Below are 19,210 nucleotides of genomic sequence, written 5' to 3'. Positions count from 1 at the left end.
GGGTCTAGTAATATTATTGAATTATACAGAATTTAAACCTTTCTTAAATGGTATTACTGTTCCTCAATTACTACAACTATATGAGGGGAAATGTTGGTGTTGATCTAATAAAAGTCATTATGTGCCAACAGCACGGACACATCTAAGTCCATAGCAAGTACAAGATCTCTGCAATGCAGTGAACATCAGGCGTTGCTTAGCTTGCAAAAATGGTTGTGCTGGTGACCTATTATGATAGCTGGTGATGGAATCCGTATACTTTATGTACCTAAATCTAACAGCGTCCACCTTGATTTTATTAAATGGAATCAAGATTATAATCTATTGTTGACAGTGGAAACTCAAGCATATTGTATTTACAAGCTGGGTATAAAGCTGAATGTGGGGCGAGGGTGTTTGAAATAATGTCTAACAGCAGCTGGAGAGCTTCACTTCTGTTTTTAAATATGGTACAAGCTACAAAGGCAGGCTTTGCACATAATCAGGATTCGTTGATGACTAGTGATACTTACAAACCTCACTGGTCAACCTCACTGGGGTGATTTCAAATAGGGATATTTAGGATTGGTATAGCAAAAACAACATTAAAAAGATAAATCATCAGAAGTACATGCTTTCATAGCAGGGTGCTCTTGTTTTGCTTACATAACATTTTCACTTTTATATCAGTATACTCGCACATTGGAGGTACTGACTTAATAAACAATTCATGCCTTCACTGATCTATACTTATTGCTGTTTATAAAATGGCTGAGCCATCGCATCCCATTAATGTAAAAGGAAGCTATTGCTGTACTATATGATATTAGTAAACTTAGGTCAAAGTTAAGACTCATGACTTCTGACAAGACCTGATTTTCTGTCTGGTTTTTCTCCTACACAGCATCTGCAGTGTGTTGACTTGATTACATTCTGGATTAAAATGGACTAAAGCAGTCAAATGTTATTAGTAATTAGGGCTAGGGCTCATTGCTTAATTGCTGCAGTCTATTAATAGTAAAGGGGAGTTATAAAAATGAGCGGAACAGCTTGCAGACTCTTCCTATTATAACGTATGGAAAAACAGTACCTGTGGCAAATTGAATTGGGTAAATAAAAGTAAAAATAAAAATGTGGATGTTCATATTTCCTTGGGAGCTGCCATCACCAAAAGCACTATATTTCCCAATAGAAAGAACTGGGCCATAATCAAAAGACTATCTGTCTACCAAGTCATTTCATTTTCTGCAGAATGTCATTGAAAGAGTAACCTGGGGCAGCAATTACAAGTATTCCATCAGGCTTGTGATTGATGGACTCCTGGGTTGCTTTAACTAACCTTGCCTATTGAGATCAACCCATTCCTTATTCTATTAGTGTTGGTTTACAATCTGATCTTATAGCACCAACCCTTTTTAATGTAAAATTACTGTGAGCCTTATGCCTTCTCCATATTTGTACGGTCAAGGAAAGTCAATCAATCTGAATTCCATCATTGGTTACAAAACCCGAGGCCCATGAAGATTAAACTGGGCAAAATGAGAGGGCGATGGGCAAGGAGCAGCCAACTTAGTTTAATATATAGAGTTTAAAGACATAATTTGTTTTTGAGGTCTGTATTGTCTGTAGTCTGTAGTCCATTTTAACTAATGGGACTGCTTGGGCATCACTAAGAGCAGGAAGGCACAAAAATAGATTCTATAACTACTAGCAAGGCTATCATAACATCAGTGATGACTTCCTGAAGGTTTCCCTTGCAAATGGCTGTCGGGCCAAGAAATGAAGTAACTACATCGCCAATGATAGCGTCTTCTTTGGGATTCCTTAGCCTACAAGGCAGAGACCCCTGGACACAACTTATAGTGGTAAGAGAATTCCTTATACAAAGAAAAACAGCCCTTAAACTAATTTTGGTGCTATATTATGTAACATAATAAAGCCCTATAATATAATGATTTACTGAATTGTGCAACAAGGAGCAAAGGTAATGTCCCAATAGTGATTTTATATTCATTTAATATGATTGCGTGTCTCTTTAGTGCATTTATAATGGGTGAGGCAATTAAAGTGACTTGGTTTGAGTGTTATATAAGGAGATTGTAAGATTGATGTCCATTTTTGGTAAATGGGATCTAAGGGAATATAAAAATAAAAGGAGCACCTGGTGTACACTATGTGTATTATGCACTCATTCAAGTGTGGAGCAATAGGTAATTCTCATCCATGGGAATAAATGGCACCTGGAGCAACGGGGAATTCCTATCAATGGGAATAGCTGGCACCTTAACATGATTTGTCAGTGATCCCCTGTGTGGCTTATACAGTAACTGCAGTGTTGGTGCAAAGCTGTTTCAGTAACCAAGTAAGAAAACAAGGAGATGCCACACTTCTTTTCAATTCCCCCCACAGCAAGCTAGAAAGTTATAAGGAGAATCTAGAAAACCTTTCTAAAATATCCAGCGAACATCTTGGCATGAAGCAACAACAAAAGATTAATCTATGTGACAATGCAATATGAAAAGACAAATGAACATAGAAGAGTTACAGCAACAGCTGGAGAGGTGCCTTAAGATGATGTGCCACAGCAATGGATGCCACGGTTTTACATGTATATTGGTGGAGAGACAGAGAAGCTAGCCATCCTGAGCTAAGTTTAGGTCATGATAAATATTTATGGGTGTTTTTATTAGATATACCAGGAATCTCAAATGTCACCTTTCTCAAAAGCATTAGGCGAGTACTAGATATATCTTGTTCGTTTGAACTCTATGGTTTTCTTTTAAATGTTGATGGTACTTGCAAGCCATTACAGAGCTGAAACCAGAATTGTCATGGGAAGCCCAGGACTACAGTATCGGGCTGAATTACTCCATATTGGAGACTTTAACCATCACCACTCCAGCTGCTGCATAACAGAGTTAGCAAGGGATGCTAAAAGCAATATTGTGATTATTAACATATTTGGAAAGGCTAACAACAATGCAATACATGAATAGTACATATCTATATCTGCTAAATGAGATTTAGGTCAATGAATATTATTTTTTTCAACAAGTGCCCAACCTTTTGCTGAGATTAAGTGAAGAAATGAACCCTTGCGAACGCTATAAAGCGTTTCCATTCTGAAAGGGCTTCAGCTGTTTCTCTTTGATTTGAATGAAAGTGAACATTAGCAGATGTTCATAATATGTCAGTTCTGTTCTTTAAGGCATAATTCAGGACATATCCACATCTTAGTGTCCAATGCTGTCAGATTCAGATCAGCTACATTTAGAGGAGGTTTGAACTTGATCTATTGCTGTGCCTGATGAAGCACAGATAGAAAGACATGATGCCCACCAATGAGGTGTACCATTCATTTAAATAATGAAGTCATAGCTTACTCTGTAAATAGTCTTTGTTTGCCTTTACACTAATGAGTTGGCAGCTGCCATATTGCTTACATGGGCTGTGGCATTTTCAGAAGAATTCAGAAATAAAGCAGCATTCCTTGTTATTCACGAATAGATTGAACTGTTTAATTAATATCTCTAGAGAATACCTAAGCTACGGCAAGCAATATGTAAGCACCCACTCATTTGTATAAATGAGCCTAGATGGAATTTTCTGTGCCTATAGTAAGCAATGATCTACAGTTCTAACATCTATGTAGGAGAGATCAGCGGTTGATAATTCCTGCTTATAAATAGGGTATATTCACTGTTTAATCCAAGGCAATTATTATTGTAAAGTACTCAGCAATTATCACATTTTTTCATAACAAAGCTCTGTAATTCATCACACTCTTCTATTCAAGTGCTATAGATTTAACCATGATAACACTGCTGTGTAATGACCATTTTTACAGGGTTTGCTAAGGGAAAAAAGAAACGGAGGAAAATAAAACTACTCTTTAATATAACTATGCTTTTTTTTCACCATCTCAAGTTGGATGCATTTAAATTGCCATGGTGAATCCAGAACAGTAGGAAAGGAAAATAAAAAAAGGTCATGTGCAGTAATAGCCAGGACTATGTTATCAAGCAATGAAATTGTTCTGGCCAGGAAAGCCATATAATACATACATGCACAGTAAAACACCAGATGCTCAGCCCACCGAAGGGATTTTAGCTTGTTACTGGGGGTTTGTCGTCATTTGGAAGAAGGAGAGAGGAGTACCAAGTTCAGAGTTGCATAGAATAAGTTGCATACTAGAAGAATCCATTACTTCTCTCTACTTCTAGGGAGATGGTTCCTTCTTCCTAAAGACCTTGGTTGACTGTCAAAGTGGCCACATTCAGTAGTGTAAGATAAGTGAGAACCCCTGTGCTGCCATGAATTTCAACATGTGGTTGTACAACTATGGTTGGACTACTACTTCCAGGGTCCCCTGACAGACAGTTGTTATAAGGGAATGCTGGGGATTGTTTAGCTGTACTGGTTGCAGATCCAGGGACTCAACCTCTTTTGGTTTTAATAAAGTGTATGAAGTGCTGGGAATTCCAAGCAGGAAACATGACAAAATGTGTGTACATGGACATACATCTGAATATTATTACGCAAGGGACATAAAAGTACACCTTTCTTTTATCTAAAGGGACATATTAGATAAATGGTATAGTTAGAAACATTTCCAAGCAATATAACCTAATTGGAAATATATCATAACTAAAATAAATGTTATATTTCTTTTATTTCATCTGTAATGCATAGAACCATACCTCCTCAACAGAACAATCATTCTCTGTACATTTGCACTTAATGGGGATATGCCATGTTTCTTGGCTCCATAAAATGACCGTAGATTTACAGCAGCATTTTGTTTGATTATTTTGGGTAATGTGATGGGGTTGGATAATTGCCATGGTTGCTTCTGCCAATGAATGCAAAAAGGAATATCCAGCAAATATGTTTAAGTGCAAATATGCAGAAGAGGAGGTTCATTGAGCACATTAAGCTGTGTCCCTGTTACCTTTTTGAGGCAGAAGATAAATGCTTCTTAGTAATATGGGTGGGATGGTACTTATCTCTCGTGGGCAAGGATGTACTTGTGTGCTTCCATGATATGTTTCCATAATTTTATTAAAAACTATCACATTCTGTATCAAATCCCTCAAGAATCAATATGTTCTTTCTCTTGCCCATTTGTGAACCCCAAAACAAGTGGGAAAAAATAGGTATATTTGTTGTGTTGTAACTGCTTTTGGGACATGACCCAGTTATATCTCATACATCTAAAAATGTTGGGAATTAAGGTCTGGGGCAATTATTTTTTGCCAGTCTTGTTATAAAAACTGGGCTTAACATAAGCCCAGCAAACTGACCCTCTCTGAAAGTTGCCTAAATGTCGGTCTATAGTTAATTAGTTTGATATGTTTACTCTGCGCTTATATTTTCTTTCTGTTCTCTCCATATAGGTTGATGCTATAGACTTCCATTTAAAAAACTACAGCAAAATGTGTTGAGATATTGCGGCACATTGGTTTAGCGGACCTTATATCAGCCCACCAGATAAAAAAGGTTTTAAATTTTACCATTTAACCTGGATTTGGATATTGTTCACTTTTACTCACACCATGGTTTCTAGGTGTGATGATTTCTAGATCATGAAGTTGGCGGCTGGGCAAACAAAAGTTGCCCTCAACCAATATGCTCTGTGTGTGTGACTGTTGTGCACAGGGGGGTCATATACAAATAATGGCCTTGTTTGGCACCATTTTTTACTTCTGCAGTAGATGCATTGCGCATATCAAAGGTCTACATGTGGCTTTAAGTGATCAAAAGCTCTATAATAATGCTATGCCAGTTTTAAGATAAACAAAACCACAGTTGTAAGAGAGGAACTCCCTAAAACATTTGTACGTAATTTATGTTAGCTTTTCAAAGGACTCAATCTAGAAGTACTGCTGTGTGCACTATAGTCCTAAATATTCCAAACATATCAATTTAGTAGTGGCCCCCTGACAAATAAGTATTGCATGTATTTATGCTCTGCCACCAAAAATATCATTATAACTGTGTCTGTGTATCACAAAAACATAAAAAACTGATTTTTCTCTGAAAACGAAAAATTTCTAAATTTAGCAGCGCAGCATAGAGACAATAATCAGTGTGCTGGCGGGAATGAGGTGAAAGGGAAAGATACACTTCACCTAATTAGGTTATATTTTTAGCCACAATATTATCTAGAGCACAAAATGTGCTTTGCATACGCATGTGTTTATTGTGCCTGGAGCTACAACTCTTCCCTTAGCAGCCAAAGAGAACGTTCACCTACTGTATCTCTAATGATAGTTTGTGGCAGATCTTACAAGGTGTTGATATATTATACCATATTATAATGGAAACCATGTCTGAGTATCTAGGAGCTATCAAGGTAGCTACTCTGGTGGGGGGGGGGGGGGGGGGGGGGCTTAATCTATTTATCTGTTGAGTTTGTTACATTTAGTTAATATTGTTATTACTACAAAAGGGTCTGGGAGAGGGAAGGGCCTAGGTAACTTTGTTCAAAGAGATCTCCTCAACTACAAGGTATTTTCTTTTGTTAATGTTTCCAAGACATGATATTGCAACCCCTAGTGCCAATGGAATGCCTTATTTTAGGGCCATGGTCAGCAATTTGATGGTTAGATCGTATTGCGTTGGCTTGGAGAATCTTGTTAGAATAGAACATTACTAATGAACTACTTTGGGATTTTCACGTGTAAATTCTAAAATATCTCAATGAAGAATATCTATCATTTCCCCAATTGTTTAGTATGTGACAGAACTGGTTAAAGTGCTCAGATTTTTTAGTTAAGGTCATACGTTAATGATTTCTGTCTTAAACGAAAGAAAAACCAAATTCTCGACTATTACTATGGTTACTACGAGCGTCACTTGTTTACCTTGTCACTTATTTCTCATTTATTGACTGGCCTCTGTTAGTGTAGCCCAGTGTAGATGCAAACAACATGGAAGGCATTTTGTTTCTTTCAGTCTCTCCTTCTTCCGATGACATTGAAAGGACAGTGCAACTTATTGATGCTCAAGCCCTTAAAACAAACCACCAGTGACCCAAAATCCATTTTTAGTGCCATCCTTCAAGATCTGTGATAGAGAAAAACATTTTAGCACAGGAAGGGTCACCAACACAATAAAACAAAATGTGTCGACCCGAAGGTTTAAAATCCTTCTTGGGATGAATATGCCATTCTTTTAATAGTTAAATAACCCAGGTGCCGAAAACATGGCGCTCGTTCTTAGGAAATGCAATCTATGAAACAGTCATTCAATTAGAACAGCCAAGTATACATACAATTAAATAAACCGCTTTTGGATATTCGTCCAATGCAAAAACAGCCCTGCACAGGTACTCCTCCAATTAGAAATAGTGTCTTTAAGGTATTCATTGAATGGCTGGCTAAATTTTTACATTTTTGTCAGATTTTGCAGTCTGGAAGGAAAATATATTTTTTTTGCATATAACATTAAATATCATTGTTACAGTATAACATGCAAACACATGCTGGCTAGGAAAATGCAACCTTTAAATAGTATTTTAACTTTTTTTTTGTTGTTTTGTTATAACTTCCCTTACAGTCTGTTTTTTTCTTGTATTCCTTGTATTGTTATTTTTCTTTCTAATGCACCAGTGCATCCAAAGCAATCGCCCGCTTCCAAATAGTCAAAATCATCATCATCATCATCTTCGTACCTCTTGAGTGCAAGCCACTTTTATGTAACCTCACTTTTTTGAAAAAAAAAAGTGAGCAGAATCCAGTTTATCTCCAAGACCCGTAGCAAGCAGACTTCTGGGAAACAGTAATTCCATTCTGCGTTGACTGGAGATCACAATCCAATCTTCGCCTGGCACCAACATCTCTTCCCTCTGCTTTATATTATTTTCCACTTCTTTTTATCTATTTAATTTTTTTCATTGCCTTGTTGTTTTTTTGTTTTGTTTTGTTTTTTTTTAATTTGACTTAATTTCAAGCTTGCTTTGTTTTGTTCTTAAATCAAGGTATCTGAAGCAGACTGCGTGTATGGGAGGGAATCAATTAATTCACAGTGACAGCTTCCGCCTGCATATATCGGACAAGGACAGGACTCTCCTTATAATTTTCTGTGTAAGGAAGAACAAAATAAAGAAAAAAAAGAAAACAAAACAAAAAAAAAGGAGAAGAGGAGAGGAGAAAGAAGGAAGGGGTGAGAAAAGAGAAGATACAGTGGAAGAGAGAGAAGTGAACTGATACAAACTAACCAACGACGGAGAGAGCCATGCACCAAAAAGAATTAGCCAGCTAAGGGAAAGTGACTGTGCTAAGCTACAATGAATACAGTTTTCAATTCACTTTACATGCAGTTAAGTGGATTTTTTTTTATTGCTTGCAAAAAAGTAGGTCATGCACAGAAGGGGAGGTGAGGGAAAAATATATATATGTGTGTGTGTGTGTTATTTATTTACTTATATGATCATGTGGGATACAAATACATATATATATAATATTATATATATATATGTATTGCTTTAAATATATGGCTCTTTAGATCCTGGGTATGGTGATGAGGTCTGATGGGGAAGGATAAATGCATATCCATACGAAAGAGATTAAAGAATTCATAAAAAAAAGGAAAGGGATAAGAGTAAACAGGGGGGTTGACCTAAAAGGAAGAGTTATGTATTGGAGAACCATACCATTGCATTTATTTAAATATCTATACTTCTATATTTATATATACTTTCATAAATATATATAAATATGTATATATCTATATTTCCAATCGTTAACAGTTAGCATTCTTCCTTTTTGCCTTCTTTTTTTTTTTTTCTTGAAGGAAATTCTAAATAACAATAAATAACGCTATAAAAAAAACTGTACCCTCGTATCGCCCTTCTCCCCAATAAAACCTCCTTTGGTGTTTTTGCTTCTTTACTGGAAGAGCTTATTTTGTCAACTCCGCATTCAGCATCTTCCTGGAGCACACCAATTCGGATCAGCAGGGGGAGTCATAAAAGTCTTTTTTTTTTATTATTTTATATATATATTTCTCAGCAAAGTGCAAAAAAAGTTTTTTTTTTCTTTTTTTTCCTTGTCTTTTTTTTTTAAAAGCCAAACTTTTTTTTTAAATATATCTGCATATAATCTATATTTTTCATCAACCACTTAAAAAATAATAGAATTTGTTAAAGTCTCTTATTTTGTTCTCTTGCCATTGTTGTTGTCTGTTTTTTTTTTTATTGTATTTACTAGTTAATGTTCCCCTTATCAGTTGGTTGAGTCCATGCTATAAGATGGAGGGAATGGGAGACCGTGGGCGTCTCACTGCAGATGGTGACCCAAATGGGGTGGAGATAGGAGACAGTCTGAGCGTATTTCCACTCATGCCAGCTATGCTGTTTAGACTCCGGGATTTTTCATAACCTTGATATCCATGAGATAAATGAAAAAGAAAAAAAAAGATTATGAAGTGCAAGTTTCTTTTGTCCAGAACTTGTGGTCTGGGCTACTTAATTCATACAATAACAGCCAAAAAAATGGCTACTCAGAGACAGAACAAGCCGCATATCTTTCCACATTTGATATGTGTGCCTACATGGTCTTTTTATTGGTCTCATAAGGACGTATGCAATGCTCATACTTTCATCTTTTATTTATCATTAGCCTAAAATTCTTTATGGGTCTTAGTGACTTCTCATGGAAATTCATTTTTGGTGGAGAATAGTTATTTTCTAAAACACTACTGAATTTTGTTGCCAAGCAATTTAAGCTGACGTCTGCCATATCTTATATGCAGCTTTGCATTCAGATGCCTAAACCTTTCTATGGACATGTGGTCTTCACAGTTGAAACCTTCTGGATTCCTTAGCATAGAGACTTCAAGTGAAAAGGGACCAGGAATGCTGCCTCTGCAGGACAGAGATGATCTGCATGAGCGGCAGGGGAACCACAAAGAGTATTATACGTGATGTAAGTACTTCTTAGTTGGGTGGCCATTATGTTCCAGCCAGAGGTGATCTGCATGAGTGGAAGGAGAACCACAATGAGTATTATAAGTGACGTTAGTGCTACCTAGTTGGGTGGCCATAAAGTACCATCCAAGAGGTTCTGTATTAGAAAAGGATGAACACTGCTTGCCTCCTTCACCACTTGTCTCCCTGATGGGTGGTAAAAACCAGGACCCTATTTCTCTAAGAATAACTCAGTTATACTAAAATGTACCTCGTGCTTCTGCACCATGTAGCTGGAGAGACACTCCTTAATTTGTAGTTGCCATACACTAGTGAAAATATTCTATAGACCATTAATCAGGGGTGTTTAGCTTGTGGCCCATCTGCTGGGGGTAGGGGGTTGGGTATTAGTTTGGACAATAGGACAATACCAATGGATAAATGGCTGTCTCTTGGGCATGTGAAAACAATGCAAACTAATGCACTTTCATTTTTCTTGGTTATTCTTTTTTCATTTGATGTATCATTGGAATGATATTAATAAATAAGAATTTCATATTCTAGAAGATTTTTTTCAACAAATAATTATTCTGTTTTTTGTCTGCAATTAGAAGAACCAAGCTGTGTAGCCCTGTGGGTTGTTGGTTAGGAGAGATATGTATGAGCTGTGATGCCTCTGAGCAGCCAAAGCACAGTTAAATAACAAAGATAGCTCCATGCAAACAGATCAACGGTAGCAGCACAAGCAGTTGAATTGAATACCTAATAACATTTAATTACTGGCCATTCCACCACTACAAGAAATGGTGGACGCACATTAGAAAGCTAGAATTAAATTCAGGGGCCATGGTGGACAAGAGCTTCAAAACTGGGCTGAGATTAACCAAAATACCAGCTTGTTTAATATCTTTATATCATAGGGATACAGGTAACCCAAAATTGGTACTGTTATTTTAGTGCCATAGTTGGTTTAAGGTTTAAAAAAAAATAGCAGAGGGTAGGTAAATAGACGTCCAACCTGCTGCCTCCTAAGCATTGTACTTTAACTCTCCCCATGCCCTCCCTAATGGGGTTCTGTCATAGAGATTTGTAAAACAATAATTAGCGAAGAGGAATTGGATTGGGCCACATTATTTGTGTATTACCCAGGGGCCTGATTCTCTAACTCAAGTCCGGTGTTTTGGCTAATCTCAGCTTGTTCCAGTTTTGTGGCTATAGTTCTGTATATCAACCAACCACCTGTGTGGTTCAAAGTAATGGGAACCCTGAGATTTTATTTAGAGCAGGATGTCTGACAAGTGGCCCTCCAGCTGTTGTTACACTACAACTCCCAGCATTCCAGGAATGGAAGTGGCAGTTCAGCAGCAGCTGCAGGGACACCGGATGAACAATTCTGGCTTAGAGTAAAAATTAGACATTTGCTCTGATCAGAGATGCAAAACATAAGGCATTCCGAGTCATTTACCAAGCAAGCCAAGTACAAATATATTTTCTAACATGATTAAAAGCCTTAATCAGATCCATTATACAGAAAGTTCACTTTATCCTGGTGACAAAATAAAGGTGCTGTTTGCCCTGGTCCACCAAACAGTTGGCCAGCAAATGCTCCCTGATGATTGGTTGCTATGGGATACTAGACCAGTAGCAAACTTTGAACCTTTCATTGCATAACCTTCAAAGGAATTATTATTGTTACAGGTGCAGACTTTGTTCCAGTTCTACTAAACTGTAAACTTTATTTTTAAATCAGTTATTTTTCAAACCATTTTTTAGTGAGAGGAGCCAACCTTGGGAAACCCTCTTCACAACCCAAGATTCACTTGAATGAATCAGGTAACACCTTTAATTTACTATTATCTATTGTAGGAGCATATTTTATGCCATCAAAATGATCATGGAAACTGCACCCAAACTGTCTTTGCACCATGTGTTTAAAATGAAAACATGTCTCTATTTCTACATATCATTTAGCAAATACGCCTTTAATTGTAAAGCACTGTAAACCCTCAATCTGGTTCCAATATATTGTCTCATCTCAACCACTGGCAAAGTACACTCCGCCACCATTCCTCTGCTATTTAATGTACTGCTGCTGATTCTTAAGATCAGGAGTCTGAGCTGTTTTATAAAATATAACATGTTTCTCAGGGTTTAGCTTTGCTCAGAGCTACCTCAAGGGAAAGAAAGCATGGAGAAGAAGCAAACATGCAGCAGCAGCGGCGGCACACATAAGCCAATCAAGGGCCATAAAAGTCTAAAGAATTTCCTATTTAGGGAATACCCAGGATAAATATAATAACTAGCTCATATGGATCTTGAGAGGCTTACAGTTTTGTACCCCAGCATTAAAGCCATGGGCAGACATACTCACACTGACCATGTTGCAAATGCTACCGCTTAGAATGGAGTCTATGGAATATGCAATGAAACCAACACAGGAGCTTATGGAACATCACCCCCTGCAACTACAAATATGCAAACATGGATCTAGTAGCAGGGCATAATGGAGGCGGGCTGATTGGATTTGTTTTACTGTGAACACATGCAGCCTCCACATACTGAGAGAGTAACCTGACTAGCATCCTCCATTTCTGCTCACTGATGTGCATGCATGGCGATATTCCATAATTTCAAGGAAAGCTGTGATTTTAGTTACAGTCTGTGTGCTATTCCCCCACTACTTGAACTCAATGTTCATGAAGATCTTCAGCAAAAAGTTAAAGGGCCTTCAGCTAAGATACACACTACCTTACAAAGGCAAGGATAGGTCTTGTGTTATTTCATATTCAGATGTGACTTTTTGCTATCCAGGGATGCTTTCATGAAACATGAAGACACTAAGCAGACCAAGGCCATTGGGGATATAAAAGAATGCTTTAAGAAGGAGCTGCCAATCACAGCAATGTACATGCAGTCCCCAGGGATTCTTTCTATACTACTGGAATCTGCTCTGCCTTATTCCACTACCTATGTCATATTTACTTTACCCTAATGTTTAATAAATGAATGGTAAATTGCTTCTGAAATTTGTTTCAGGATCTTTTTTAAAGTATTTTTAAATCCTGTGCATCTCTTGGGGCGCGCAACAAATATTGCAACGCAAATTATTTGGCAAAACCCCTGCTCCATTGGTACAATTGTCAAGGTACTGTATAAGAATGAAGTTCTGGTACAGGTGAGGAGCAAATATATGTTGCTATTTTGGATCTCTAACCCAACAAAGTATGAGGCATATGGGAAGAATACACAGTGCTCACAGTACTGACATCTACCCAACCTGTCCCACCGCCATTATGTGTTGTTTTGGGCAAGCTGCACACAGCAACAGTTTCACAGCCATTGAGGGACCTGACTTGCCTCAAATGTAGGGTTTGAAAAGTATAAATCAACTTCAATGATTGATCAGAGCTAGAGAACAGATAAAACACAAACAGAAAGAAAGTGAACTAAATATCAGCATTACATGATGAACATTGCAGCAGGCAAGTCTTGAGCTAAAGTGACAGTGTTTTGGGGTTTTAATTAGCCCCAGTTGTGTCGTTTTTCCTTGGTAGGCGCCCAGTTTGAATACATTAGCATCCTCTTGCCCAGTAGATGTGTAACCACTGGAGTTACTACGTTCTAGAGCACCAGGGGCACCAGGCCTAGGAAGTACAAAGGGCTGTATGCTGGATAAACAAATACTCAAATGAAGAAACATGCATATAAACCCTATCATGGAGTTTCAAATATTGATACACATGCAGAGGGCTATCACACAATAAATGAACCAGGCATCAAACAAGAGCTGAATATTTCTGGATCTTTAAGCCAAAAAGCCTCTAATTAAACTGTGCCTCCTCCCTCCATTTTCCAGCACCAGGACATATATACAGAATGAAATTAATTTTGCTTTGCCTTAATATTCTGGAAACTGGGGTGATCAACCATTGGCCAAGCCTACATCTAAATGTGACTAAATGTTACATTTGACACTTCATTTTCAATGAGCCTGCCAAATTTCAAATAAATATGGAAATTTCCAAATAAAAAATGTCTTGAAATTTAAAAATACAACTCCCATTCACTCTACATAAACTTTTACATGGCAATCCGAGATTTTGCATTTTTTTGTGTTTAATAAATCTCAGATTATTAACTTATTATTAGTTATTATTAACTTGAATTGGAATTCACTATTTTTGCCATAAAGTGATAAACATGATTTATTATATTGGTTACAAGGATTTTTAATAAATAATAGGGCCAGATTCTATACTATGAGAAAAATGCCTCCTAATCTCCTAATTAAATTCCAGATTCCCCCATAGACTTCTATTGAGGTGCTCTTATGAAATTCAATCTGACCAGTGATGAGCGATTCTGTCCCATTTTTTCGCACATTGCTAAACCCGATGATGTGGAAAGTCTGTCCAACAGCTACAGATTGTCTTATAAAGTTATTGTGTGAGTGTGATCACCTACTCAAAGCAGCTTTTTTGCCTATGTATAACCAGCATTGAATTAGGAAGGCTGTACTCTTCTGCAGCCAATCAGAATATTAGACATCAACCAAACCTAATACTTAATAACTAGATGAGATTGCCTCTATAAGTCAGAATTGATATTAAACTTGTATTAAAGATGATAACAGATATATACAATTTAATTTGTATTCTAATAACTCAGCAATGAAGAATATTACATTACAAAATTAATTTTGTGAATGTTTCTTCCGTTTGTGACTTTTAATTCCACCCAATGCACTGATTAATGGTGATTAATAGTTCCAGCCTTGACTTAAAAGAGGTTCACTTTTTCATTTTGTAATACAGGGGATATTTTTATATTTTGGTCTGCAGCAAGGACGCTTTGTCAGCCAGAGAAGTAAACCAATGCAATAAACCTCTGGAACATTATTACCTGCCAGCTATGGTGTTTTAATGAGATATTGGTTGAATGGATTCTGAGGGTTTAGAGCTCTGGTTATGTTTGTCATGGTCTCTTGCCTGTTTTTTTTACCTGTATTCTTTACATATGCAAAGTTCTGTGTTTCTATACAGTGTCAGTAATTAAATATAAATGCATACTTCTTTATTTATGGAGTTTCCATATATTCAGTTGTAAGGTGCAATTAAGGAAGGCAGACTATGGCTGTTTTTGGGGTCCGTACAGAATTATTGCTCTGTGTCTATGCTGCAGTGTATAATGACCATATCCATGGGGATCCTACTGTACATCAGAGAGGAGGACTTTTTTGTATACGTGTATCAATAAAACATGTTGTCTTGGCTTTGAGCTGACCCAGCCCGAAGTCTTCCTCTGTGTGCTGCAGGGATGCAGGGAATCTGATTTTCAGAATTTCAGATTTAGTGAATACAAAATCCTCTACAAAAATGTTCAACCAATTTAAGTACTGAACCCAAATTTGTGCAAAAGGCAGAAAAAAGGGCATCCCTGTTATTATTGCAGGGTTCATACTTAAGAATACTCCTTGATAGGTCAGTAAGTTTACCAGATAAAGAAGACATTTTTTATGGATTTCACTCCATATGATTCAGAGGGAATAAATCAATAGCATTCCCTTGAATATAAATAATTCCTATTGATTTGTGGGCACAATAACATCTATATCAAACATGAATTCTATGGATTATCCAGACATGCAACCCCCCCCTCAACAAATATATTGGGCAAGATTCAGTTTGATGAGAAAAACTTACTCATTAAAGTCTAAGGAGAAATCATAAAGGGAGAAGTTTTTCTTTTACAAACTGAATAGGGATCATTGTTTACTATTTAGAATTTATGAATGTATATATTATTATATATTATATTGGGTTTTGTTATCATGTTTTTTAAGATAAAAATCCATCATTCTCCTGTGGAATTCCTTCATTGTTTTGTTTGCCAAGATACTTATTGCGTTAGTTAATTCCAAGTACCCATTTTGTTTTGTGTACTACATTGTGATGCCAAGTGGCTGCTCATAATAGTAGTATAAAAAGTATTACCTCCTAATTAAATTTTCCTTATAAATGATGCACAGTGATGTAACTTGTGTATTCCCTGCTGTAAAATATGATGATATGTGGTCACCATGGAGTTCCATGACCTGTGTAAGAGCTTTGTACCTTTATATGATCATCGAACGCCTTGGCGACTTATAATATTTTACAATAGCTGGTACATTATTCTCTCTATATCATATCCATTAAAAGGGGTTGTATTATGTTTTTTTATGAAATGTTATATGTAGTAGAGTTATTCCAGGTGATTACAACAAATGTTCATAGCATTTCTATGAGATTATTTGTTCAGAAGTTATTAATGTTGCAAAATAGTTAGTACAGGTATGGGACCTGTTACCCATAATGCTCAGGCCCTGAGGTTTTCCAGATAAGGGGTCTTATCATGAATTGGATTTCAATACTTTAATTCAACTAAAAAATAATTTAAACATTGATAACCCAATAGGATTGTTTTGCCTCCATTAAGGATTAATTATATCTTAGTTGGGATCAAGTACAGGTACTGTTTTATTATACAGAGAAAAGGGAATCATTTAACCATTAAATAAACCCAATAGGGCTGTTCTGCCCCCAATAAGGGGTAATTATATCTTAGTTGGGATCAAGTACAGGTACTGTTTTATTATTACAGAGAAAAGGGAATCATTTAACCATTAAATAAACCCAATAGGACTGTTCTGCCCCCAATAAGGATTATTTATATCTTAGTTGGGATCAAGTACAGGTACTGTTTTATTATTACAGAGAAAAGGGAATCATTTAACCATTAAATAAACCCAATAGGACTGTTCTGCCCCCAATAAGGGGTAATTATATCTTAGTTGGGATCAAGTACATGTACTGTTTTATTATTACAGAGAAAAGGGAATCATTTAACCATCAAATAAACCCAATAGGGCTGTTCTGCCCCCAATAAGGGGTAATTATATCTTAGTTGGGATCAAGTACATGTACTGTTTTATTATACAGAGAAAAGGGAATCATTTAACCATCAAATAAACCCAATAGGACTGTTCTGCCCTCAATAAGGGGTAATTATATCTTAGTTGGGATCAAGTACAGGTACTGTTTTATTATTACAGAGAAAAGGGAATCATTTAACCATGAAATAAACCCAATAGGGCTGTTCTGCCCCCAATAAGGGGTAATTATATCTTAGTTGGGGTCAAGTACAGGTACTGTTTTATTATTACAGAGAAAAAGGAAATCATTTTTAAAACTTTCAATTATTTGATTAAAATGGAGTCTACAGGAGATGGCCTTCGTGTAATTTGGAGCTTTCTGGATAATGGGTTTCCATATAATAGATCCCATACCTGTATTTACAATTGTGGCTACTTGCAACAGTATGGTTTAAAGGTTTGGCTGGGAAGCACAGCTTTTCCACTGGCTATAAGCAAACTGATGTTTAACTTTTGAGGGAATCATCAACCAGAAGTGGCAGACCCCATTGTTTCAATCAGATTACCTAGAATAGAAGTTTACCTATTTTCGTTATTTCCAGAACTATTTGAATGACTTAAAGTGAGTGTTAAGTTCCTATCACTCAAGTTCTGGGTTGATGTGGGACTATTTTCCCATGTTTTCGTGGCATATTTTAGGCCCTACATCTTTCCAGATGATTTATCCATTTGCATTGGTAGATGCAGAAAATCTCACCCTGACAGGTGGGCCCCTCTGTTCCCAGCAATGGACCCCAAAAGTGGGGCAGTACCACGGTCTGGGAGACATTTCCTCACCCAGTTAAAACATAGGGTGAAATAGTGGAGATTCTTTGTGGACCTGTTCTCTTTTTAACCTTATTAGCAGTTTAAATGGCTGTGAGTAAATATGAGTTCTAAAGTTTAAACTGGAACTTCATGGAAATCTTTTATTTACATAAAAGAGCAGCATTTCCAGTTTCCAGTTATACATTAATTATACATTTCCAGTGGTTTTCATGTTATTTCTAAAATGTAATTGCAACTGAAAGCAGTATTTGTCTTTCTGCCCTGACTCCTGGCATGCCTTTTCAATGGGCTGTTAATGAGTTCTCTTCTGCTACAGTGTTTCAAGACTCAGAACCAGCATTGCAGAGAACAGAAAAGGACAGAGAAATTCCTTTCAATAGCAGTTACATTTACAGATAAAATCATTGTTTTCATGTATATATATTGGGAAGTTGCTTGGAATTACGTTTTCTTCCATTGTGCAAAAAAGGGCCCCGGTATTGTACTCTGATGCTGAGATCATGGATGAAATTTCATTTTATCCATTTCCAGGGCATATAAAGCATTGTTGTTCTAATGAGAATTCCGTAGGATGACTTTGTCAGACATAACATATGAATCTTGTAGTTCTCGATAATACCAAATTCACCTGATTTAGATATTATCTGTGGCTGTCTGATCATTTTGTGGAAGTAGCTTGAGTCAAGGAGACAGATTGCAGGGCATTTCATCCATTTCCTTAGGTAATTTGCCAGCATTGAGGGCTATTAAGGAATGATCTGAACAAGTCATATTGTATCCACAGGCTTGCTTGATACAATGTTTCCTTGATATCTGAGCATGCGTTGAATAAGTTGCCCCAGGGCATCAGATCCTTAGACAACCATAATTTAGTACATGGAATATGAGTTAAATGAAATGTGGATCCATACTTGGCTGGTGGAACTTGGCTTGTGTCTAAAAAAGCTTTTGTTATTTCCAGCCAGCAGAAAATCAAAAATATGGATCTGGGATTTATGAATGGGACTCTTGGGTGCATTTCAGGAAGAAACACATAGGAGCACGGGACATAGTTAATGAGGGTGAGAAAAGGGCATTCCCTTTCATGCTACTCACCCCTAAGGCATCATGCATCCTACTGCTTGATCCAAGAAGCAGCATTGGCATTGAGGTCATGCAGCAGGTCAACGTCTTGTTTGTACCAGTCGTCGTGCTGAGGTGATGGAGTGCAGGCGTTGACAGCTGAAGAGCGAAGGGCGCAGGCAATGACAATGAAGCATGGATGAGAATGAACATAAACAAACAAACAACAACAAAAAAGATATGTTTTAATGTAGATGATTTTATAAAGATGCTCCGCCCCACCATACTCCCAGCAAGTGTGCACACTCACAGAAGGTCATATTCCTTTAACAAAACATTTTTACTCTTTCTTGTCAACATACTAAGGAGGGTCTTTGATGCCAAGGGAGGAGCCATACATTGGAGAAGCTCAATGCATGAACAGTGGGTGCCCCTTCACTTTCTTGGGGATGATGTTAAATATTTCACATCATCCCCAAAGTACTGCAAGTGTTCACAAGTATGATGAACAACACAGT

The 19,210-nt window shown here is 37.0% G+C and overlaps 1 protein-coding gene across 5 annotated transcripts in view; it reads right to left on the bottom strand.

The window, feature by feature from the left end:
• Positions 1 to 7,384: 7,384 nt before the first annotated feature.
• The window catches only part of LOC100497714 (potassium voltage-gated channel subfamily C member 1), a 71,780-nt gene continuing 59,954 nt past the window's right edge, over positions 7,385 to 19,210 (bottom strand). Inside the window, exons 4-5 of one of the 5 annotated variants that reach the window (XM_012967462.3) lie at positions 18,726 to 18,851; positions 9,274 to 9,362 (exon numbers count right to left, since the gene is read on the bottom strand). In XM_012967462.3, coding sequence (XP_012822916.1) covers positions 18,745 to 18,851 — 107 coding nt within the window. In that variant the 3' untranslated portion in view covers positions 9,274 to 9,362; positions 18,726 to 18,744. The other 4 variants (XM_031905443.1, XM_012967460.3, XM_012967465.3 and 1 more) reach the window with 4 other exon arrangements.

Source organism: Xenopus tropicalis, chromosome 7, assembly GCF_000004195.4.
Source record: "Xenopus tropicalis strain Nigerian chromosome 7, UCB_Xtro_10.0, whole genome shotgun sequence".
Lineage (NCBI taxonomy): Eukaryota > Metazoa > Chordata > Amphibia > Anura > Pipidae > Xenopus > Xenopus tropicalis.
The sequence above is the reverse complement of the archived record's forward strand: the minus strand, read 5'-3'. Positions and strand labels throughout refer to the sequence as shown.